This window comes from Ascaphus truei, chromosome 1 (genome assembly GCF_040206685.1).
Source record: "Ascaphus truei isolate aAscTru1 chromosome 1, aAscTru1.hap1, whole genome shotgun sequence".
NCBI classification, from domain to species: domain Eukaryota; kingdom Metazoa; phylum Chordata; class Amphibia; order Anura; family Ascaphidae; genus Ascaphus; species Ascaphus truei.
The window spans coordinates 317728806-317754765 of record NC_134483.1 but is presented as its reverse complement, the minus strand read 5'-3'; the positions used below and the strand labels follow the sequence as shown (position 1 = coordinate 317754765).

The window sequence follows — 25960 nt, the reverse complement described above, 5'->3', positions numbered from 1 at the left end:
TACTACAGTACACTGTATACAGTGTATATATGTATATATATATATATATATATATATATATATATATATATATATATATATATTATTTACATGAATATACATACTAAACTGAATTAACCCACCCCTCTAGCAGTACAGGAGTTGCAGCAGTTTACGCTACCCTTGTGATATTTTCAAATTTCCATATCAATTTCTGCTCAGAGTTTAATGTGTATTGAGTACATGGTTTGTTGAGGAATAGATTTCCCATGATCAATTAGGTTTTAAACTACATATTGCTAGAAACCAAACTCCGGACTTAACCCAGACTGTTCCATCAGCTAAATAGCTACACGCAAAACCACATGTGATTGATTTATATTCAGAGAGAAAGATAAATGCATAGCATTGTTAAAATGAAAAGCTATTGCGTTTAAACTGTTTGAATATTAATCACACAGAATAGAGTACATTTTTCATTAACATAAAAGCCCCCGCTTCATCAAATTAGAAGTACAGCGCATTTACATGGTTCCAAAACAGGAATTATGCAATTATATTTACAAGGAAAACTCTCACCTATATCCAGGCCAGGAACTAAATCCTTGTATGGTTTTTTTTTTTTTTATATCTCTTGTGTTATTTATCCACCAACTTGAATGCTGATATTTTTTACTAAGAGGTGGACTTGTTTTTTGAAAATATTATTATAAGAAAGTATACTAAAGCGTTGTGTAATTTGGCCCTGATGTGGATAACAATCACTTAACCCTAACTATCATCCTAATCCTTATTATCAAAACGAGTGTGGTAAGGCCACTTCACTAGTACATTTCCTATAGAACACCAGAAATGATCAGTCACTCAAGGGAAAGCCCATTGGCTTTATTTGCAAAAAGAGGATTTCCACCTTTTTAGTAAAAGGGATGCAGCCTCCAGAGCAGAATGCACATTTGCGCTGAGCAGGATTTCCCGTGCAAAATTGACTGACCAGAGATGAATTCTTACGGTAGCTTCTATTCTTGGTTGCTGACAGAAGATTGGGTTTGCCAAAGTGTCCATGATGCAAACTGGTGCAATACTGGTGTAAACAACTGAATCAGATTCACCAAAGCAAAAAAGTCAATTGCTTGTGTAACCCCTCTATTTTTTGCACTCAACTATCACTGAGTCTGGTGCCTGAGTCCCTTGTTACTTACTTGGCCACAAGTGGATTATGGTCAGACAGCAGGAAAAATACAAACACAGTATGGGTAAATCACTTAGTTTACCATACACTTATTAAACTCATGTACCTTGTGATCCTCAGCAGAGGATAACTACACACTGTACACATATACAACACAATCCCCAAATAGAGCTGCTCGGGTATGAGTCAGTGCCAGTGGTGTAGTAGCCACCCAATTCTGGGTATGTTGGCTTATGAGGGTGCTGACACACCGTGGGAGCTCATGTTGTATTGATCCTGTAGCAGGACTGTTCTTCAAAAAGGTGCTTCAGTCCCACCATGTTTTTATAGCCCCGAAGCACCTCTTGATCTCTTTTCCCACTTTGGAAGTGTAGCTCTCAGCTCCTTTCACCACATGCACACGTGCACTCTCTTTGCAGACCTCGAACAAACCTGCTGTGCTCAGGTACGCACAGATCTAATCTAACATGGCTGCTTTTCCTTTTCTTAAAGGCTCCTCTCCCACATAGTGCCCCCTCTCCCCCAGCTGTTATTATTGGTTGCTCTCATGTCCATCACAGTCATGTTGGAGAGGAACCTGCCAGGGTTACAATTACACAGGGGGTTACAATTACATTTTGATGCTTTTCTTTGATAAATGTGCTTCTGTATTTTAACACCAGTATTGCCCTAGTTGTCCAACAAGGGACTTTGATAACGAAATCCTTGTGCCTTAAAGCAACTTTGCCTAGAGTTATGCTCAGTGGGGGCTATGTAACAAGGCAAAAATGGAGCAATTCTGGGGCCAAAAAATGATACAAGATGCATCTAAGGAACAAATCCTATTGATTTCGATAGGAATTTTTTCTTTGATACATGCAGTGCAGCAATTTTGCCCCAGAATTGTCTCCACTTTTGCCTTGCTACAAATGCCCTTTGGTCTCTATACTGTATATCATGTAAGAAATTAAAGGAGCCAACATACAGTATGCAGAGTGTTGCTGTGCCTATCCTGCTGATAGTGTGACTGATTTACTAAACAGCAGCCTGGAACATGAGACAGAGTGGAGTGGCATGACCAGATCACATGAAGACCGCAGATACCATATTGACATTCTATTAAAAAGAGTCACTTTTATGTACATGGAAATGTAATATCAACTGATGTATTTTACTTTTTAAACATAGCAGTGCCATTATTTTCAGGCCTTAGTAGGTGTGACTGCAGCTTTAGATGGTTGCTCAACATCCAAACCACCTAGTGAGATCATATGCTCTGGAATAGGCTATATGACACCTGTATTATTGTCCATGCTGATGTTTGATAAATCTGCGCAAGGTCAAGTCTAAGTCGCTATTACTGTATGAGACAGTCCCTCTCCATAGTGGCGGGTCCTCTATTGCTTGAGGGATTTAGAGAACATTAAAGGGAGAACACAGGTTCTGTAGTTGCAAGTATTGGGTGTGTTCCATTAATGTTGTTTTAACCCTCTATATGATATCTATAGAGAAGAAACTATAACCTTTTATAACTGTGATTATTTTGTAAATGACTGTTTTGTATTTTTTATCACCAAGAAAATCACATGCCAATTGCCAACCTCACCTGAACTTTGTTAACACACTGTATTGAGTATCAAATTACACAGCTACAACTGCAAAGCTCAAACAGTTGAGGGCTTTTAGAAACACACATTACTATCCCTAGTGTTCAGTGGCAGTGTGCAGGTTGCTAAGTGGGATGGGTTGCTTAGTGCCTCAAGCTTTAGCACACAATCTCATCAATGAAAACAGAAGATGTAGAAGTCTTGTTAGTGTTAGCTCACCATTCCTGTAACTCCGATATTCCATCCTAACATACTGTACACTACAGGCTTCTTCAAAGCAACGATAAAGCGTTAACAACTGTTGCTCTTTTGCCTTATGAAGAAATGTCTCCATAATTATTTTAATAAGCTCTTTTGGGACTTGACATTTCATAAAGTTCACAGAATTGCAACCTACTTTCCTGTAAGGTTCTGGATAAGATTAACATGGTTGGATAAGCGAAGTACAACATTATTGTTATTGCCATGGTTGATACATTGCATAAATCCCATGCATCATCACGTGCAATTTAAAACCATTATACTGTATTTAATTAATTTCTAACAGGAGTGGTGATATTCAAGATATTTTATATGCAAATGTAGCAGATAAATGGAATCTCTTGTTAAAACACAATTATAGGTAAACAAAATAGTAACCCGAAAATAGTTGCGATTGTGGGGTGCAATTTCTGATGTACAGTATGTATATCTTTATCTATATACTCTATATACAAGAGAGACAATACAGTACAGGGAATTATAATACAATAAGTGCAAAAACAAAATCAGACAATAGAAAAGAAATTCCTGCCCTGGAGAGCTTACAATCTAGGTGGTATGTTGGGAAACTTACAGAGAGAGACATCAGGTGAGGGGATAAGTGCAGTAGATGGCAGTGCTTGGATTCAATGGTTGGTAGGAGTTACTGTGGTTGTAGGACAGTGGCATGAGTGCAGGCTATTGGGAGGCTTCTTTTAAGAGGTGAGTATTAAGGTTTGACTTAAAGGTGGGGAGAGAAGGTGCTTGACGTATACTGAGTGTGAGGGCGTTCCACAGGTAAGGGGCAGGGAGGGGAAAGGGTTTAAGGTGAGAGAGCAGTAGCGGTGAAAGGGGTGGAGAGGAGACAGGTATGAGTAGAGCACAGGAGATGAGCAGGGTCACAGTAAGAGATCAAAGCCGATATGTAAGGAGGAGAAGATGAGCGGAGAGCCTTAAACGTAGGGAGGAGAACTTAGTACAGGTGCGCCGACGAGTATTCTAAAACTTACGTTGGAAAATCTGGGGCAATCACCAACAAGACCCAGGTACATGCTGGGTACATGCTGGGTACATGCTGCAACATTTCAGTGACATTTCTGCCGACAGACTAATGGCCCATCAGATTAACAGCAGGGGTCCCTGGCAGTCCCATTCAGTTTGAATTCAGTTTGAATGGGACTGCCAGGGACCCCTGCTGTGTTAATCTGATGGGCCATTAGTCTGTCTGCAGAAATGTCACTGAAATGTTGCAGCATGTACCCAGCATGTACCTGGGTCTTAATTGGATAGCAAAAACGACCTATAGCGCACAGGAGAGAAGAAAACAAAACATAGTGTAATCTGTAAACACTAGATATACATTCCTGCTATAAAGAAATGCACTTACAAGATATCAAATCAAATAGGGCAAAAGTAGATGATCTCAGGTTGATGTGTTGAAATGAATCCACGCTTCCAATCTTCTTATAAACTGGTGAACTATACTATGCTCCTAGGTTATATATGATGAGAAGGGATAAGGAAAGGTAAGAGAGAGAAAGAGAGACAGCGCTCTCAAGTGCAAAACAATTTATTATACTAAGAACAGTAAGGATACTGTATATCTGTGACGAGGAAGCCCCACTCTGGTTCTCTCCTGCAAGAGATACTCTCACCACCTCCTGAACGGACATCCTGCGCCCTTTCCTCGTGGTGTCACAGTCCACAGATAGTCTGTATACCGCTGGCAGGCACTCAGCTGTTAGAGGAGGTGACCCGCGTCTCTCTCCGCCAGTGTCTCCGCATACACTAACTCTTTCAGTCACGTGATTTTTCTCCTCGCGTCTCGCGAGATCTCCTCAGAAGGTAGCAGGAAAGCTACAGGAAAGCTTCAGTAGTGGCAAATCAGTCTCTTTTGGCTTCCCCTTGCTCTCCACCCTACTAGTTTCGCCGTCGGCTTCTTCACGGGCATGTGTAAAAGCTGCTAGCCCTGTCCCTATATATACCCTTTACTTGATTAAGCTAATTGATATACATAACTATCAAACATGCATCTCATGCACATTGAATCATGGGGGTCTATAAATTAGAGCTCATGAGCAGACAACATAAGCAGATGTATACAAACATAATTAAACATTAAACCAGATGCAGATAATAGTATATAAAGTAATACACCCCAATTAATAAGATACAACCTAAATAACTAAAATGAATTGAAATAGATAAATATAAAAATATATCTCCTCAAATAAAACTCCTCAAATAAAAGCAACCCAGAATACTTTTAAACCTATATAACACACTGTAATAAAACTATACAAATTATACTAAATCAATATCCAAATTCAATCCTTTTGGTGCTAAAGTTTTTAACTTAAAAATCCAAGTGGTTTCTTGCCTACCTCGGTAATGTGATTTAGATACTTCAATGCCAAAAAACTTAATACCGGTTGGATCTGGTCCCTGGCAGTCCCATTCAGTTTGAGTTCAGTTTGAATGGGACTGCCAGGGACCTCTGCTGTGTTAATCCAATGGGCCATTAGTCTGTCTGCAGAAATGTCACTGAAATGTTGCAGCATGTACCTGGGTCTTGTGGGTGATAGCCCCAGATTTTCCATGGCAAGTTTTAGAATACTTGTCGGCGCACCTGTAGGTGATCTGAAATTTGATGGTAAACCAGGGAAGGGATTTAAGGAGGAGATGAGCAGAGACTTTATTAGGCAGAAAGTGAAATTGTTCTAGCGGCAGAATTTTGGATAGATTGCAAAGGAGAAAGTATTGAGGCAAAGAGGTCTGTTAGCAGTATGTTATAATAATCCAGACGGGAGAAGTTAAAGTCCTGCATTACAGTTTTAGCAGTAGATTGGAAGAACAGATCTTGGCATTACGGAGGAAGAAGTGCCACCTTTTTAGCTGTGCCATAAATGTGAATGGAGATAGGAAGAGAGCAGTCAAATGTTACTCCTGGGCAACGTGCTTTGGTGACATGATAGATGGTAGTACCGTTTACTGTGATGGGAAAAGGGGATATTAGGTCAGGTGTAAGGGACAATATGAGGACCTCAGTTTTAGACATATTAAGTTTAAGGCGGTCGTGCACCATCCACGAGGATCTAACAAGAAGGAAATAAGAGAACTGGAACTGCATTACAGGCGTGAGGTTAAGGGTGGATATATATACAGATGTAGCCAGACTTACTGTTTTCGGTGTCGCAGACCAACATGTTGAAATCTGCAGCACATCAGTAAGGTTTGCGGTCCAGGGAGGATTAATGCTGCAGGGGCCCATGCTTCTGAATAGGACCCCACAACGTTAATCCTTCACTTGATGGGCCATCAAGAAACCAATTCTAACCTTTGAGATGAGCTGTGCAGCTGTCTCCATGCATATGTGCCGTTCCCAGTAGCTCTGAAGGTAAGAAGCAGTCTCTGGTCTTTCCAAACCCTCTGGATGATGCACAGGTAGATGCCCGAACATAGGTCACCACATCATGATGGGGATACTATACAGCTATATTCGGTCATCTATGTCTTCAAGGGGTCTGGACAGGACTTTTTTTTAAATTTCATGATAATTAAGCCAGGATGTCCCCGACTCCTTTTTGGTACGAAAAAACTACAACTCCGCTAAATGTGAGATCCTGAGTAAGGTGTACCCCTTCTCTAAGGGTGCCTCCTATGACAATGTGCCTCATCTGGTTCATGTAACCTGGTTAAACATTTCAAATTTCTACTACTGCTCTCTTCCATGAAGCCTCAGCCTTTGTCCTATTTCAGAAACATCTTCTACCTCTTTCCTCTTTCTTGTCCTCCATAGCCCCTTTTTGGGGAGTAGGGTTTATGGTGGTTTGAGGGGTAAGATCACGCTGCTCAACTCTTTTCTCCTCACAATAGACAAAAACAGTTCCTGCAGCAAGCACCCAGCCAAAAGAACAACATAAATGTTAAACCCCAACTCACCTGGGACACCCAGCCAATACATCTCTCCACGAGTCTTCTCTCATAATATACTACGGACAAATATCTCCAAAATACAGTACATATTATTTTATTTACTGACTAACACATTGCTCTCTCTGATTGATGTTGGACCTTCACCATTGGCATTATCCATTTATGTTTCCATGACATTTTATCCTTCATACAGTGATTAATTTGTTACAACAACAATACATTGCTAAGCATTTGTTGCCACTTCTCTCTCGCTCTTTCTTCTACAAAAACAGCATCAGCTAGACATATTATTTTAGTGCATGGCAAAGGAGATGTAATTTTTTTCTAATTAACCTAAATTGAGTCTGCATCAACTTTACATAGCTGGGAATAGTGAAAGTAGTATTAGAACAGCCAAACACTACTTGCTGATATAAAATAGTGACTCAAATTGAAAACTTCCTGGCACAAAATGCAAGGTTGCTCAATTCATAACCACTCTCCGACAAGAGGATCTATGCTATTGATTTACATGTTTTACTTAAAAGGTCAGTATTGTTGTAGAATATGGAAGTTCACAAAGAGTTTGTATAAAGGATAAAATGCCTGGCTACTTTAAAGGGCAGAACTAAGCTTCCTTTAACTATCATAAAAGTAACAAAAGGTATCGCCAATTAATTTTCATGACTTCATCAGGGATTATTGCTTGTGAAGCTATGCAAATAGGAGCTGATTTATGGAACTCATTTATGCCTCACAGGAGCATAGTTAGGTGCAGTTTATTGATCTTACCTTTTACGTTTTCCCAAGTCTGTTCCATTTTTCCTTATCACTAATGGTTCTCTTCAGGCTCATCACCTTTTATCTGTCACGTGGGCCTCTTGTATTGGGTGGACTGACTACAAGCAGACATACATGACACCTAACACGCAGTGCTTATTGTCATTGATTTGTGCTAAGTATCCATGGTGCTACTGTACATTCATTACGCAGAGAGAGAAAAAGCTGCCAAACAAATAAAACATTTGTTTTGACTGCAGAACTCTTTGTCCAGAAATTAGGAATGACCTAGTTTTGTTCAGTGAATATTATGACTAAGTCTTTAGTGATGCATTTCAATTCAGAGCCAAACATTTGTCTATTTGTTTACAATGGAGTCTAATCAGCTTTGACAGGTAGCCTAAACAAGTGTGTTTATAGAAGTGTTTATGAAAAGCAACAAAAATGTTCATTAGCACATTTTTTCTCCCATGCATATGAAGCTCAGGCGTAAAGCTTAGCACCCTTTCATGGATCAGGGCCTAAATGTGCAACATGCTCTCTTGTACTCAATAGCAATATACATATGTTAGAACTATAAGAGCCAATCCAACAATAGCAGTACTTTAGTTATATATTGTACAATGGTGAAATTTAATGCACATTAAAACAGACTGGAAATAGCAATGGAGGACTCGGTTCAATATATATATATAAAAACATCCCATATTTGTTATGTAATGAAATGAGTGGATGTAAAAAGTAATGTTAGGTAAACTGAGTTATAGCCAAATATAGAGGACATGGAGTACCAATATGTTCAGGGAGACCATGATCACTGCAGCCCCATTTTACTAAGAAGACACGTGTCCAATAACTATTGCTTTCTTTTCTTTAAAGAGAATCTCATAACTGTCCCTTTTCAGACACAGAGCATGTACACAAATCCCTGAGTAGAACAGACATATACTTTAAAGTGGCCCCTTTTTAAGTGGCATGCAGTGTGGAGTTTAACAGGGAATTCAACAGGAGTGGAACAAGTGGGTAACAGAGCACCTACTGGCCCTGCATACTGAATTCAAACTGTATGAGTGATATCTTGCCATCATCTATTTCATGAATTCAAACTGTGCAAGAAAGGGGGACATTTTGTAACCCAGACCTCACATCTATACACTAGACTATTGCTGCCATGCCACCTCTACTATTTATATTTGCTGTGACCTCCCTTCTTTTCAAAATACGTGCTTCTTTCTACCAGCCTCATTATGTCTCTAACTCTATTCATATACCTCCATCTCTCCTTCCTTCGCCACTTCTCAGTTCACATGAACTCATTTCTTACCTGCACCCTCTGACACTGCACAGCTATACCCCCTGCACTAAAACACACCCCTACAAATCCTCCTCACACATTCTCTTTCTTTCAAAGCTTCTCCTCTTTCCTTGTCCCTGCCTTATTTCTACATGCTATCGTCCTCACCTCCCACATGCAATGTCTACCCCTTCTGTTGTCAACCCCTCTAACCTCATACCCATCCCCTGCCACCCTCCCTCCTCACTCCCTTTCTCCTGTGTCATTTGGAATGTTCGCTCCCTTTCTAACAAGTTCCTCTCTATGCACGACTTCGTTTTCTCTCTCACTCTGCTGCTCTTTACTATAACTCAGACTTTGCTCACTCACTCTGACTCTGACTGGAAGCTGTCTCTCTTATGTCTCCCACATTTCCGGCCCTGATGGCAGGGGTGGAGGCGTGGGGCTTCTCTCCTCTCTCTGCCGCTACCGAACCCTTCCTATTCCTCCCTCTCTTTATTTTCCCTCCTTTTAGGCTCATACAGTCCAGCTTATTTCTCTTCTCCCTGTCCATGTGGCGGTCATCTATTACCCACCTACTTCTACTCACCCCCCTTCTGTCTTTCTCTCTCACTTTCCTGGCTCTCCTTTTTTCTTTCCTCTGACTCTCCTGTTCTGCTCCTTGGGGACTTCAACTGCCATATTGATGAAACCTCTCTCCCTTAGGCTTCCCGCTTTCTCCCTGTAACCTCTTCTTTTGGCCAGCACCCACAAAGTTATCCACTACCTAGACCTGGTTTTCACAAAAAAACTTCAATGATTTCTCCATTTCCCCCTTTCCTCTTTCTGACAATCATCTTATCTCATTTTATCTCTCTCACTTCTCACCTTCTCCACCTCTATCTACCCCTCGTTTCTGCAGAGACCGGTGCTCTATTAACTTACCAGCTTTTGATTCAACTTTGTGCTCCTCCCTATCATCTCTCAGCTCTGCTCCAGAGCCTGTCAAACAGGTCAGGAACTACAATTCGGCCCTATCCTCTCTTGATATCCCTCTTTCTCTGTGTATTCTCGCCCTTCTAAGTCCAGACCCTGGCTAAGTTGCCACACACACATGCTGTGTACCTGCACTCGTTGCTCTGAACACCTCTAGGGACATCCTTCACTACAAATTTATGCTATCCTGTTCAACTCCGCCCTCTCTAAACAAACGTACTTTTCTTCACTAAAGCACCCACAAGTCTAATCCACGCTTACTCTTCTATGTCTGATTCCCCACTCAGACCATCCTCTGCTACCTGTTTTTCTTCCTTCATCTCTCCTCAGGACTTTTCTCACTATTTCAAGGAAAAGGTGAAATCCATGTCAGGATATCCCCTCTTAACCTCCTCCCACCCTACACCTCTTCCTAACTCTCCTCCTGCCTTCCTTGACTCCTGAGAGGAGGATGCATCGCTGCTGATCTCCTCATCTCCCTTTACCACTTGCCCTCTTGACCCATTCCCTCCCATCTCCTAAAACCTCTTGCTCCTACTCTAATCCATACGCTCATGCACATTTTTAACTCATCCCTCTACTCTTGTACCTTTCCCTCCACCTTCAACCATGCAACAGTTATACCATTACTCAAAAAAAAAAGCTTGACCCTACCTGTCTTTCTAACTTTCGTCCTGTTTCCCTCTTGTCTTTTGCCTCTAAACCCCTTGAACATCTTGTATTCTCCCCTGGATTCTTATCAGATCCCGTATCACACGCTCAATTCTCCTCTGCACTTTTGAAGGCTTTACACTCTTCTGCCCCTCAGCCCTAATTTCTCGCTATACACCATCCGACTTTTCCGTTCTTCTCTACCCCTTTTGTATCTAAAGCCCTCTACTGCCTTAAACCTTTCTCACTAACTGCCCCACACCTCTGGAATGCCCTTCCACTCAATATCCAACTAGCACCCTCTCTATCCACCTTTAAGACCCATCTTTAAACCCACCTTCTTAACAAAGCATATCAGTAGCTCTGTGGCTGATACTATACACCTCATACATTGACCTTGGCCCCTTGCAGACGCACTTACCAGAACACCTTATAGAAACCCTGTAAATCTCTGTACGTTCTTCCTACTTGCTAATTAGATTGTAAGCTCTTTGGGGCAGAGACTCATTTTCCTAAATGTTACTTTTATTTCTGAAGCACTTCTCCCCTTTATGTGTTATTTATATTATTTGTTATCTATAGGATTGTCATGTGTATTACTGCTGTGAAGTGCTATGTACATTAATGATGCTATATAAATAAAGATATACATACATACATACATACAAAACAAGAATAGTGTCAGTAGATCATTACAGTGGAGAAAACCATGTTATTTCTACACTTTTAAGAATGTAGGAACATTTATTCTGAATGCTGCTACTGCAGTGGGGCACAGAATGGCTTTTCTTCATTGACATGTTTAAATTGTTGTGTTGCAAATAGCAACAATCATTTCACAGCTGAATTTTGCAGGCATTTGCCTAATACAAATCACTAATGACATTTCCGTCATTCTTTATTTTGATTTGTGAGTTCTGCATCCCTCTGTTCATAATTGTATGAACATGTCTCCACAAGGCATCCCTAAAATGTTAGCGTGCTATAAGGTCGGTTGTAACCTACAGAAGGTGGGTCCCCCGTACTCTTATTCTGTATAGTGGTGCATGGGTATCACAGAGTTTTAAGAACTCGGATTGGAAATAATCAAGCGCAGAATCGGGGTCAGTCGACTCTGTACCAAGGGCTGTTGGTAAGATCTGCCAGAAACTGATGTTGGTTAAAGTTTCTAAATGTTCTTGTGAGGAGAACTTTAGGGCTTGGTTGGGTTGGTCTGATTTTCTTTACACAGTACTCTATTGCGTGGTCACTGAAAATGTCAGGTATGATACCAGAGGATTGGATTCTGGTGGGGCTAAAGTAGAGAATCAAATCTAGCAAGGAATGGCTGTGAGATTTCAGGTTTGTCCATGTGGGTTGGGAAATTAGTTGGTTTAGGTTAAGTGACTTGAGTTGTAGCTGGATTTAGTTGTTTTTACGTTAAGCCAATTGTAGTTGAAGTCCCCAAGAACTAACAGCCCACACTTCTCGTTCAGAGAGGAAATTGAGTCAAGAAACTGGGTGATATCAGTCAGGGATTGTAGTTTGGCTTTAGGGCTGGTAGCTGCCAGCAATAAAAAGAGGCTTAGAAAAGGGGAGGCACATTTTCCCAACTACGATTTCAAAAGAGGGTGGGCTTGGGGGGCAATTTAGCAAGTTGTTAATTTAGTAAATTGTAAGGTGCTTCAATATAAAATAACATCCTCCTCCTCTCTTTGACCTATCTTTCCTAGAAAGGGAGTATCCCTGAATGGTGATATCTGCATCGAGGGTTTTAGGAGTTAGCCATGTTTCTGTGAGAATGATGGCTTTGAGTTTATAAGGCACCATGCCCTTAGTTCATCCAGTTAGGGCAATAGGCTACGGATATTTATATGGGTGACAGATAGTCCTTTTTTTTAATTTGAAAGGGGTATTCACTGTGTTATGAGAGAGTGAAAAAGGGAGGGCCTGGGTTAAGTTTAATATCAACTGCTAAGGAGAGTACCAGTTTAAATAGAAATGTGAGTAGTTTGCAAGTTGTACATTTTTGATGTTTGCCATAAGAATGAGTGGTGATCGATAAAGATAAAATTGGCATTAATGTATTCATAACTAAGGGGCTTATTCTGTATGCACTAAAGTGGACTGTCAGCCTGTTTTGGGCCAAAATTCCCCATTAAAGTTAATGGGGAATATCAGCCAAAAACAGTGGGACCAGCCGCTTCGGCTGATATAGCATAAGCCCCTAAATTGGAAAAAATAACAATTATATTAGTATGTAATCTCCAATGAGAAAGGGAGAGAGAAAGGGAGATAGACAGACAGATTGACAGACGGGAATGTGCAATTCAATTTCTGCACACTCAGTGTCACATACATTCTGTTAATTAATGAAACATTTGAAATTATAGTATATTTAATTAAATAATTATAGTTCATTTAAATTGGTGTGAGTTATAAATTAACATTGGATCAGTTATGTGCAGTATGGGGTTAGAGCCAATAACAATATAACACGTTTTGATATCAGTTTCAGGTGAATAACATGTTGGTTTCTTATGTTTTATTAAATTACAATAATATACATAGTTAATAATTTGAGCATAACAACTAGCAAACTCTTGGACCAATCTAGAGACCACATTCCTTGATGAGGTTTACCAATTGGCAACACTTTCCAAGAATGAAGTAGAAAGGTTTAGCATGTGATGAGAAAAGGACTGCCAAACTTCAAACTCAAATAATTTTAGAAACTTCCATTGTTACCGGAATAATTACGAGATGTTATGATAAAGAGTCATGAACCATAATGTGGTAATTTCCTCAATTTCACTTTTTTTTTTAATTGCAAACTCGAATGTTACTTTAACTCAACTTTCATTAGTTAATGTTCTTCTTAATCCATAAACCCAGAAGTTATGAAATAACATTAGTAATATATTGATAGAAACAACACAAAATGCAAGCACCTTGTAAGCGCAATATAAATAAAGTTTCCAATTGGAATTGATACAACAAAAACTATACACTTGTCCCAAGTATGTAGGTGACAAAAATGGACAAATCTGATAAAGTATTTTTTGATTAGGATAATTTTGTGCTCTCTCTTAACGGGCTCACGGGAGCAGTTAAATATTGTGCATTGATCCCCATTTGTATATTTTTCCTGCGCCTTTTCCCCTCTTTCTTGAAACTAAAGATTCTATTCATGTTCACCCCCTTTAATCAGAGATTGAATAAGACCCGAAGTCTTGAGATGTAGAGAAGTGTGAACTTTTCACAAAAGTTTCTGAATATGGACAAGGTTCACATGACCAATGTGCGGATGACCTTGGTATTTTAAATACATTCAAAAACATCGACAAAAATGGCCAAATGATAACATTTTTGCAAACAAATAAAGCAAAAATGCTTTATTTACACTACATTTACAATTTTTGTGAAAATGTGCACAATATTTCACGAAACGGGACAAGTTTGCACATTAAATACTGAGATCTCAGTTCAGACTTACCAAACTTGTCTCTAATCTTAAATGATAACTTTAAGGGTTTGGGCCTGGAAAGAGATTGGTCAATTAACTACCCATCATCCTGCCCTATGCTGACAAATGTCAGCTTACAGTTTTCTTCTCTTTACCAAGTTCTTTCACTTGGAGAAAGTATAATAAGTTTATTATAGTCCTCGTGATGCCACCTTCGAACCTATTTAGTGTTCATTAATTAGTCAATATACAGCTTCCCGACAGCTGCATTAACTCAGCTCTTATTGCCTGGTAGCTCTGACTGGGTTAACTCTCTGACTGCTGGTCTCAGCAGTCAGATATATTTCCCAGGCATAATGATCAGCACATGACTCCACCATGTAAAACATCCCTAAATACATATGTAACATGGTCTGTATCTTTTGGCCTGTCTCTCCTCCCTGTCATGTAACTCCTAGTAGTCTAGGCTGTGACAAGTTAATCTTGTAGGCTTGTGACCCCCCTGCATGCTCCTCTCTGATGGACAGGAGTGTGGTGGTGACTCATGGCCTGTGTAAGCCTATTAGGGATAGGTATAGACCACGAGTCGCCCCTTCTGGTTTCTCTTGAGAGCGAGTGCCAAATTTAATCAGTCCTGCTCTGGAGGAGAAAGAGAGCAGTAGAGTTGTGAGTCTCCCATCGCAGGATGAGTGTGCTCACCCCCAGTCCCTCGGGCTGGGGGAACATCTGATTAGAGTGAAGAAGAAGAATCAGGCACACGGTTTTAATCATCAAATGAAAAGGGGTTTAATGTGCCAAGTAATCCAATGTTTCGGCAGTAATACTGCCTTTCTCAAGGTGTACAAGCCTACACCTTGAGAAAGGCAGTATTACTGCTGAAACGTTGGATTCCTTGGCACATTAAACCCCTTTTCATTTGATGATTAAGACCGTGTGCCTGATTCTTCTTCTTCACTGGATCTATTTGGGACATCAGGAGCTCCCCAGAACCAGCGCACCGGCGGTTAAGTACCCCACTTTCACCCTTTTTGTTTGAGTGCGTGCACTACCTTCATTCCCCGGAACATCTGATTAGACCCACAGATGCCCTGTAAGATCAGGGGCAAGCACAATACAGAGGCCTGGAACCGCTGAGACTCTGCACCGCTGTAAGGAAGAACTGCAGTGAATGGCTGCCAATAAAGGCCCTTGTTCATTATACTCCTGTCTAAGTGTCAGTCCCTGGGCAGGAGGGAAGACGTGTGCAATAGTGGGGGCTGATCTCTCGACACCCTGGAGCCCACTACGGCTGGAGGCGCTAACACCATGAGAACAGGAACTTAAGCCTGTCCTGATCTCCATACCACCGCAGATCCAACTCAGCTCTCCTGACCCTAACAGGTATCCGCACCACACACACCAGGTAGCAGAAGCTGTGTATCTCCCACTGGGGGGAGGGGAAAACAGACAATGCTACACATACATCCCCCCCAAATACATTAAAAATAAATAAGTACAGACTTACCTTGGGGATAGTCTCAGGTCTCTCCTTGCCTCAGGGCCCGGTCCTCCCCCAGCTGCGGGCCTCCCTCACTAACACTGTCTGAAGCCGAGCTTCTGATGTTGGTGCGCGCTGGGCCTCTCTCATGCCAGTGTGCACCGAAACCTGATATGCCAGCGTCAGAAGCTCAGCGTGAGATAGTCAGTGAGGGAAGCCCACAGCTTGGGGAGAGGTAGGCCATGCAGCCACCGAGCCCAGGGCACTTGTCCAGGCTCTCCCCCCCTGTCCGAGGCCCTGGTCAGATCCACAGAGCATAGTTAAGTGTCAACGTGATGTTAACATCATGTTATGCCTTAACATGTATGTTCAAAGGCCAATAATGTAACGTTAAGTCATGTTTTCGGCATTGTCTTATTTTGACAGTCGTTAGTGATAATTATATGTAAAAAAGGTGTTCCCTTTAACAGAGCATTGGCAGAAAGTTCCGCTAAGGTTAACACAAGGACTTAACATTACCATAGTGATACTTAAAAAATGGGTTTTTCTGAGGAGGAGAGAGGGAGGAATTATTTTAGCAGAGTCCTCATTGAACATACAATACTTGAGATACCTGGGAAATAACTTGAAATTATTTGAGTATGCAAAGTATATTTAAATTATTTCCTTTCTTTCCCTTTCGCAAAAAGCCAATTTTCAGGGTCTGAATAGAACTAATACTAACACATAAAACTTTTCGATAAAGCGCCTCAACCGGCGAGAAACGCATCAGAGGACCTCATTTGTGTGTTCGATTTCTGTGGCTGTCATGCCTATTAAATAATTATTTTTATCCTTGCCCGTACTATTTTGTTGCTGTGCTCTACTGTACATTCTACCTTTCTATTTAATGCTAACACATACTTAACGTCATGTTGCTGGAAGCTAATGCAACGTTATGCTACAATAATTGGACGGCCTATGTTAATGAGATATACAATAGCTGCTGTTTTTGTATACCATTATCATCGTGGATATGCTTTAAACTCATTGAAAATAACAGCTGTTACTTTTTTAGGTAAATCTCTTGTTATGTGCCGTGTTTTAATGGAGCTTTGTGGATCTGGCCCTTTATATGCTCTGAAGCCATCTTCTATTATTTATAATAATAATAATAACTTTATTTCTTAACGCGCTTTCCTCCCAATGGACAGTCCCTGCCTATGGAGCTTAAAATCTATGTGTATTTTGATGCCTGGGGCACAGGAAGATAAAGTGACTTGCCAAGGTCACAAGGAGCAGATACTAGGAATTTAACCAGATTCCCCTGATTCAAACTCAGTCATTGTTTACAGTCAGTGTCGTTAGTTCTCCATTCATTCATTCATTCATTCATTCATTCATTCATTCATTCATTCATTTGAATAGCACTAAAATCTTCCCTAGCATGGGGTAGATGACCCCCGCATATTGAATAGGGCCTATAAATGCCACAGTACCATTGACTGCACCCTTTTTATCCAATGGCAACACATCTGCCATCAAAATGCCTATACTCTGCTCTTAAAATAAAAGGTCCTGCTAACCTACATGAGGCTCTTTTAAAACAGTTACACATTACTTTAAAAATGGAAAAACCATACATTTGCAAATAAAGAGCCACTCATCCACTGTGCTCTACCACCATTTGATTACTGCATGCTGGAAAGGAATGAGTCCTTAAACTAAAAATAATTTATAGTGGGTATTTATTTCCTACCAACCAGTGCCTGTCTGATACTGCGCATCCATCACCATAAGATCACTGAAACTGCAATTAAAATGACTGAGGCAATGTCGAGCATTAGTTATTTAAATGACTGCTGGGTTCTTTTAAAGTGATTTGATTGATTTTAAGTCCCTATTTGATTTAGGAATAACTATTTCTGGAGACAAAGTACTTACTGATTCACTGCCTATGCACACCCAGATTTGCCAATCATAATCATTCATTCACCCCACTGGGGAAAATTGTGTGCGGTATGACTCCATACATGCGCTATCACTGGTCCCAGCTGTGAGGAAACGTGACTTGGGCAGTGATCTCCTTCGCTGTCGGAGAGGCAAGTAATTCATTGTAAAAGGGGGTGAAGGGTCAGATAAACTCCAAAAAGACCTACCGTATCATGAAAATGATCTCAATGTGATGCCCGATAAGCAGATTTTAATTTGTATTTCAAAATGCCAAAAGCTTGCAGTAGAGTGCTCAAATGGCAACTTCTGTTGGGTATTCTTGCTTGCTTCACCCCACCAGGCAGCATCGTATGGTTTTCCATTCAGGCTTCGTGTAACATTTGATTTGGTCCCAAAATTTAAGTAATAATCCCCGAAGAACAGGGCATTACTGGCCAATAATGCCCTGGCTGGAAGAGTTGAAGGCCCGAAGCGAAGCCGAGGGACTTTAACCCAGCAAGGGCATTATTGGCCAGTAATGCCCTGTTCTGAGGGGATTATTACTATTATAGGCTAAATGTAGGCTTATTTCATAAATAATAGAAACTTATGTATAGTTAAATAGATTTTTTTATTAAAATAAAATGGTAAATACATTAAAGCACCTCTATATACGCTTACACTGCAGCTATCTATATCACAAAAACACACACACACACACATTGCAGCGCTACACACACTGCAGCTACACACATACACACACACTGCAGCTACACAAACTGCAGCTACACACACAAATTCCGCATCTGCAGCTACATACATATACACACACACAGCTACAGAGAGAGAAAGTGCAGCTGCAAGCAAACTGCAGACAGCCACTTACTTTGCAGCTACACAAACACTCTCTCTTGCTCCTCAACTCAAAATGAAGCTGTGTTCACAGAGGGAGGGGGACGAGTCACTGCATGCTGCTATCTGGCCAATCCCCTGCCCTATCTGAGAGCTGTTCCTGCCTCCTGACCAATCCCTGCCCTGTTTCAGAGCTGTTCTGACAAAAGGAAAAGCTGATTGGCTGGAAATAAACACATTGGAAATAAACACATTGCAAGCTGCAAAAATTCCGGGCATTACTGAATGAATAATGCCCGGAATTTTAACCAATCAGAGAGCAGGGATTTCAATAATGTCTGGAATTTTACAGCTTTACCCTATAATAAGAAATAAAATATGCACTTTAAACATCAGTGAGAGTGGGAAAACTAGCCGGGTGCAATAGATATCCGAACTGTACAGTATCGCAGTGAAGAAGAAAAAATATGTAATGCAATTAAAAAACATGAGAAGTATTTGATCCGAAGATATTGGAATGACAAATGCTAGCAGTCAGTTCTGCATTTTTGTCGTGACTGGCCTCCAGCAAATTGTCTCATGAAGTAGTAGTATTTGTTGCCATATAAATTGTGACAATCTGAAAAATGGCACTGACAACATGGATTTGGAGGGCAAGACCCCCCTTGTAATTGGGCAAAAAGGAAGTAGTTTATTTCAATAGTAAGGGACAGTTTTTTTATTTGGACTAATATAATATGTTTTTAAGATCAGCTCAAGTGTATTGCATGATTTGAGGAAGAGAGCATTCCTCTCAAAAGCTTGTCTATATTCTGGTAGACCAATAATGTTACTACTGTAGTACTCATGTTTTGGTTCAGAAATAAAAAAAAATTACCTTTCACTAAGGATGGGCACAATCTCGGGTTCAAAATCTGAGCTTCTCCTATTGACAAGAATCTCAAATTTGCAGATGACAACCTTAAGGATGGTCCGTTCGCCGGTTTGAAATCTGAAGTCTGGTGTTTGGGGCTTTCGATTTGAACCCTGAGTTGAACAATTCAAAAACTGGAATCGAACCTCACAACATATTTTTTTAAAATGTTTTATTCTTTTTTTTTAAAGAAAACATTTCATCAAAGTGTGAAAAAAAGTTTTCCGTAATTATTTTAAAACCAAAACGCAATTTATTTTGGAAAAAACAAAACAAATTACCTTTACATAAAACAGTACAATACCATGCCTTTTTCACACATTCTCATATTTGTTGTATGCTTGCTGTTATTTCACTTGGGGATATTTACAAAACGGATTTACTAAACTAATTTACTAAACTAATATCATCATTGTTAGGTTCTTGCGAATTATAATGGGCCTGGGGACCTCCTTGGTCAGCCAGCCGTGACTGGAAACAGTGTTGCTCTACCCGGGGAGACTTAGCCACGCCCTGGGCTGTTGGACCTCGATCTGATGACGTACGAGTGCTCGGGAAATGAAGAAAGAGATTCTTCATCTCAACTTTATTACGGAAAAGCAATGCTATTTATACAGGAAGATAAAGTGTTAATTATAGGCATAAATTAGAGGCGTAACAATATTAGCATATTACTAAAATGACAACCTAGCTGGGTATTTTCCACTCATACACATTATATGCCTTGGTTTCTGTAAGCAAATCTTGCGGCCATGCCGATTCAAAGAAAACACAGTACTGGTGTCCAGACAACAGAACAGTGCTGTTTTTCTGACAATAATTAGCGAAAGCTGATAAAACGGCCTGCATGTTTGGAGGTCGTTTCTTGCTTACATATATCACTTAGTTCAGAGAAAAAGTTCAGGCACAAATGGTGTTCCTGTCAAGATGGAGGCATGGCTTTTACTTTTAACCTCTTCAATCATGTTCATATGATAAGAATTATCTTTTTTTTGGCGATATGTCCTAACCTGCATACTGTACAGATATTTGACCAAATTCTTCGATTAGTAGAAAAAGTGAGAAATCTGACTCCTGAAGGTTTCTTTTGTGAAAAGATTTTTTTTTAAATTCCAGTATAGAGTTGCCCATTTAGTAAGAATGAAGTAACACAAATGTAACACAGATGTCACTATGCAAGGGCCACTCAACCTAGTAATCTTTGGTTGTACTGTAGTTTCCTTTTCCAGATCTTAAACTTAGTAGAAATGTATTGCATGAACCCATCACTGCTTAGTGTAGCTGTCCCACCAGATAGCCAAAAATATATTTCTATTCCTGGATGAGCAACCTTGCCAAACATTGTAGTGCTCTGTAGTGAAAATGTTCACTGGTGAACAGTCTTCGTATACTGGCCGTTTTACAACTTGTGATGCAATCACAAAACAATCACCATGTCTTATTGTATTTAGTTACTGTAACAACATTTTTTTTTAACTTTGATCATTTTGAGCTATTCTTGAATTGGCCCCCCCAAAAATACAACATAATTGCAGAAAAGCCCTAAAAACGAATTTGTGCAGAAATCGTCAAAGCATCAGGGGTAGGAACCCAATAGCTTTATGTTTTTGTGTCTTGAAGAGACCAAGCTTTCTGTGTATGGGCTACTTTGTACAGTATGGGCATATAATTGTGTTTCAGTAAAACCAGTGATGGAAATGTGATGATACTCGGCAGTAAATAGTATCACCATTTTTGCTATTTAAAAATATAGACTTTTTTAAAGGATCTGTTTTATGAAGAAATAATAGTAATAGCAATATTGTTATTATTATGATGATGATTATTATTGTTATTATCTTTAGAAATGTTTCCTACAAGTGATTTCAATTAAATAAATGGCATTCAAGTCTAGCTCCACAACCTTTATGAACACATTAAACACTAACTATCTTTAGCTTGATTAATTTGTCTTGCAGCATGGAACTGCCTGGAGGAGTGTAAAAGCAGAACCATTGTTTTTTTTTCCTTCCATATTTGTTTTAGTTCTGGTACACAGAACTAAACTATAGCAGAATGGGGAAAGGGAAACTAAAACCAAATTCCTAATTGCCCGAATGTAACCATTGCAATTAAGGATAGTGCTGTCCTATTATATGTTTTTATGTGCTTGTAAGTTACATAGTTAAAAAAATTGATGTTGCTCATTACAATTGTAGCATGGCTGGTCCAGACTGCCTCTCTGCCCCCTGTCACGTAATCCTTAGTAGGTACACGCTGTGGCAGGCTATCCTAGGGGCATTGACCAGCCACTCGTGCTGACTCTCTGAGTGACAGGAGTGGAGGTGACACAGGGTCTGTGTACAGCTAATTACGATGCAGACATTGTGGCTTCCCCTTTCTGTGTCTTAGAGAGGAAGTTTCCTCCCAGCTGGGGTGAGACATGCCAGTCAGTCCCTCCTGGGCTGACTGAGAGAGAGAGATCAGAACTGAGAGCATGGCCTCAATATTATCAGTGGGCCAAGCATCACACAGAGGCCTGGGATCCATCTCAATCTATCCTGCATCCGCTGTATGGCACTCACAGTGGATGTCCAAATAAAGCATCCCTTTTATATACCCTTACCTTAGTCTACAGTCTATTGGGTAGGGGTATACTCTGAAGTCTGCCATGTGGGGACTGTCTCGGGGAACCCTGGAGCCCGCTATGGCTGGAGGCGCTGACACTCTGAGTGAGATCTAAAAAGATCGCTGAAAGCCTGTCTTGTTATCCCGCAACATTGCGGACACTCAGCTCTCCTGGACCCTCACAGGTATGACCGCCCCACAGAAATCAGCAGCAGCAACATGTTTCCAGAGAGGGGGGGGGGGGAACAGGACTACACAATTAAAAGAAATCAATGTTTATGCTTTTACAATTGTTATCTTATAGCACTGGGAGCTTTTGACTAAAATATGTAATAGCCAATATTTGGCAAAATGCGTCATATGGTTTTTATTTATCAAATATTATTTACTCATGGTTAACTGATAAAAAATAGGACTGTTTTATATAGATTTTAAAATCATATACCAACATAGTAAATGTAACAAATGCTTAAGATATAATGTGCATGCTTGCTGTGATTATGGCATGATTACATTGGTATTAGCATCAATCAGGACCGGGCTGTGAAACCAAAGGATTTGGTCTGTACTTTAATAATATATATATCGGAAAAATTTAGCTTTTCTGAAAAAAAAAAAAAGTTTAACCATTTAATAAAAACAAAACAAATGATTACATTTTTACGGGGAAAAAAGGGTCAAATTCCATCTGATTTGCGAACTGCAGCAAAAAGTTTGCACATTTACAGTCTTATAGTATCATCCAGAAAGTCTGAATTCATTTTATATTGGCGAGTAACAAACATACACTGTTTTCAAAGATGCTACAGCTTATTTTTTTGTTTTCTTGTTCATAACAGGGATTTAGTAATCAAGTGGATGTGTCATATATTGCCAGACATTACAACATGAGCAAAAGCAAAGTTGACAACCAGTTCTACAGCGTGGAAGTAGGAGACTCGACCTTCACAGTCCTCAAACGCTACCAGAATCTCAAGCCTATAGGCTCTGGGGCTCAGGGAATAGTTTGGTAAGTTATAGTATTGTATTTGTAGTGTACATGTAATTAAATTTTTATAGCATGAGCCAATGTTTGCAAAGCAGCACGAGTTAATATGCAAGAAATAACACTGACAAGAATATTATGGTTGGAGATGAAGTGTATTAGAGATGCCTACTTAACCTGGTGATTGGATTAAGCCAGGGATGCGCAAACTGGGGGGGTGCAATATTTTTCAGGTGGGACGCGGCTGTTGCAGAGGCCCAGCGCTGTTCCCCAAGGCATTTAAATTAAATGCCGGTTGATCGCGTGAGGCCTCTGCAACACTATACTTACCTTGTCTCTGGCCACATGTTGCGTGACGGCACACGACCCCGTGGGGTCATTTGACACTGGAGACATAGTAAGTGGAATGGCGCGAACAGGGTTGGGTGCAAACAGGGGGAAGGGGGGAAAGTTTGCGCACCCGTGGGTTAAGCCTCCAAATAAGAAGGTTAATGTGTTGCCTAAAAGGTGTTAATTTTGGTTTGTGAATTTGATTATTATTAAACAGTATGTGTGTGTGTATATATATATATATATATATATATATATACTGTATATATAAAATAAAGTAGAATTTCTTATTACAATTTAACAAATGTTTATAATCTTTCTAATTAGTATGTACATTTTAGCTAATTTAATGAAATTCCACTTACCATTGTATACTATTTCTTATATAAAACAATATAACAACATGCAAAGCAAGCAAATTATTTAAATGTTAATGGTCTCGACAATTGTTGGGACCTTAATTAGGACCCCAATCCCAAATGTTAATTTCGAAATAAATCTTTACACAATTCCTGAGAGTGGGTTGGTGGGTTAAAAGAACACATGGGGAGGATGGAGTGGCAGAGTTTGCTGGCCTGGGTGCAGAGCTTGTCTGTATGTGGGTAGAGCTTGCTATTTGGGAGGAGAGTGGGGATCAGGAAGTTGGTCTGCTACTGAGGAGCAGCTAGGGATTGAGAGGGAGAGAGAGAAGGTGCTGAGAAGACAGAGATAGGGAGAAGGAGCTGAGATCAGTAGCAGGGAACAATCTTGCAGGGGAGATGGGGGGAGAAAATGAAGGCAGAGTATTTCCTCTGTCCATGAAGTAAAAACAAAATGGTGTCTCATTTTTACCTCAGGTTGGAGCACAAGGGGCCAAGCAAAGGTTTACGCGAAGTTTAATCATCACAACTTTTTCCCCAGCAGCAAAAGTTAACAATTTTAGGTTAGAGAATATTACCACACTATTATTCTTCTACTCATGAGACTGTAGTTTCCCTGGGATGGGGAGGACTGGGGCTCTAAGAAATGGGATGCACTATAACGAAAGAAAAAGCTGGTTTTGTTAGTAGTTCAGTTTCTTTCCTTGAGTCATACAGTTTAGATAGTAAGATGGACAATCCTTTTAGCAAGTATCCATAATGTCATTAATTTCCTAAGTGGTCTTGTGGAGGATATCGTTGAAATAGGGCCCCACTCTGCATAGAGTACATAGAGCCAAGTGTGTCCCAACGCATATATATATATATATATATATATATATATATATATATATATATATATATATATATACACACACAACCTTCCTATACATCAAGATAGTCCAGCAGAAAAAGAATATTACTCATAGAGAGATGATCTTCTTGTTCTCTTTAGTGGAATCCAAGTAGGTAGGAATCTTCACTTGCAAAAAGGTAAAAGTCCTGTGTGCGATGCAGAGAAAGTAATGAGCAGAGAAAAAAAATTGGCAGGAAGCCAAAGCGTCGCACCACAAAATGAATGAGTGAAGAGGGTAAAACTAAAAAACGAATTATTGCCCAAAATGAAAGATTACACTGACATGTTTCACTCAACGGAGCTTTATCAAAGTGTATAAATCTTACCTCCAGCATGGGGTTTTGTATCTTCGCCGAACCAAGAGCAGGCTGATCTCCTGATTTCTCATGGAGTTTTAAAAGTCAGGAAGTGACTATACACAATGAGACTGACTGTTGTTCCCAGAGAAGGGGGACAACGAAGAGTTCTCCCCAGCATTGAAAGCTGGCACATCCCCTAGGCCCGCTGGATGGTGGTCGAGGAGTCTGCTGGGACTGCCTAGGTTGTTAATCCCAGGAAGAAGAAGGATATGAGACCGTGCTGAAGCGGGGATGTCCTGTCCTTAACATTGGACTTACAGAAGGGAGATTCTTTGAGCTCTCTTGGGGCTGGGCTCCCCAAGGAAGGAAGGACCTGAGGCCACGCTGAAGCAGGGACGTCTGCTCCAAACCCTGGAGTAACAGATAAAGGAAACACTTTATTGCTGTGTTCAGAGACTGTATATGTTCAGCTATAATAGTACCTGTTTGGGGTGGTAACCAGCTTAGCTATCCATCCGTAGTAAGGGTTGAAGCTGGATGTGTAGTTAGTCTCCTAAGAGGAGTAGGAATTTATTTTATGATTTTGTTTTGACTTAAAGGGAAGGGGGGCCTGCAAGTGTATTATTTGTCCTTGTAAATAAACCCCATACAGAGAAATACTACATTTCCTGCCTTAATCTGGGACACAAGATCCTACGCTGTGACGGAGACATCACAATATATATATATATATATATATATATATATATATATATATATATATATATATATATATATATATATATGAGACAAACAAAAAGCAATAAAGCAGCGCCTAGTGAAGGTATTAATATAAGTGAAGGATGTGTAAAAAATATATACATATATTAGTTGATACTAAATAAATATAATAGTTGATACTAAATATACTAAATATATAATAAATGAATAATATTGAAATATATAACTAAGTGCCTGTGCAAATATTTCAAGAAGGTGAATATGAATAAAAATTATAAATAAATAAATAAATAAACAACCTATTAATAACATACACTGTGATAAACAAGAATAATAAAACAAAAAGAAATGGAGAAGGTAAAAACCAGTCCTTAGTGCAATAGTCCAACAATATAGATAGGTGCTGGTGCAAGGGGTCTCCGGCTGCTCTCAAGAGGATTAACCACATCCGTAAGGAATCTGCAGAAAGGAGAGAGGAGAGAGCGCACACCCCATAGTATAACACCGTAAATTTATTGAGGGCAAGGGGGAAAGGGGGGGAAAAATGCACTCACAAGG

General features: G+C 40.0%; 1 protein-coding gene across 5 annotated transcripts in view; it reads left to right on the top strand.

Annotated features, from left to right (window-relative positions):
• MAPK10 (mitogen-activated protein kinase 10) overlaps positions 1 to 25960 on the top strand; it is a 318476-nt gene that overhangs the window by 131114 nt on the left and 161402 nt on the right. For all 5 annotated transcript variants that reach the window (XM_075605802.1, XM_075605821.1, XM_075605793.1 and 2 more), the window contains exon 3: positions 22654 to 22823. In XM_075605802.1, coding sequence (XP_075461917.1) covers positions 22654 to 22823 — 170 coding nt within the window. The remainder of the gene's footprint in view (positions 1 to 22653; positions 22824 to 25960) is intronic.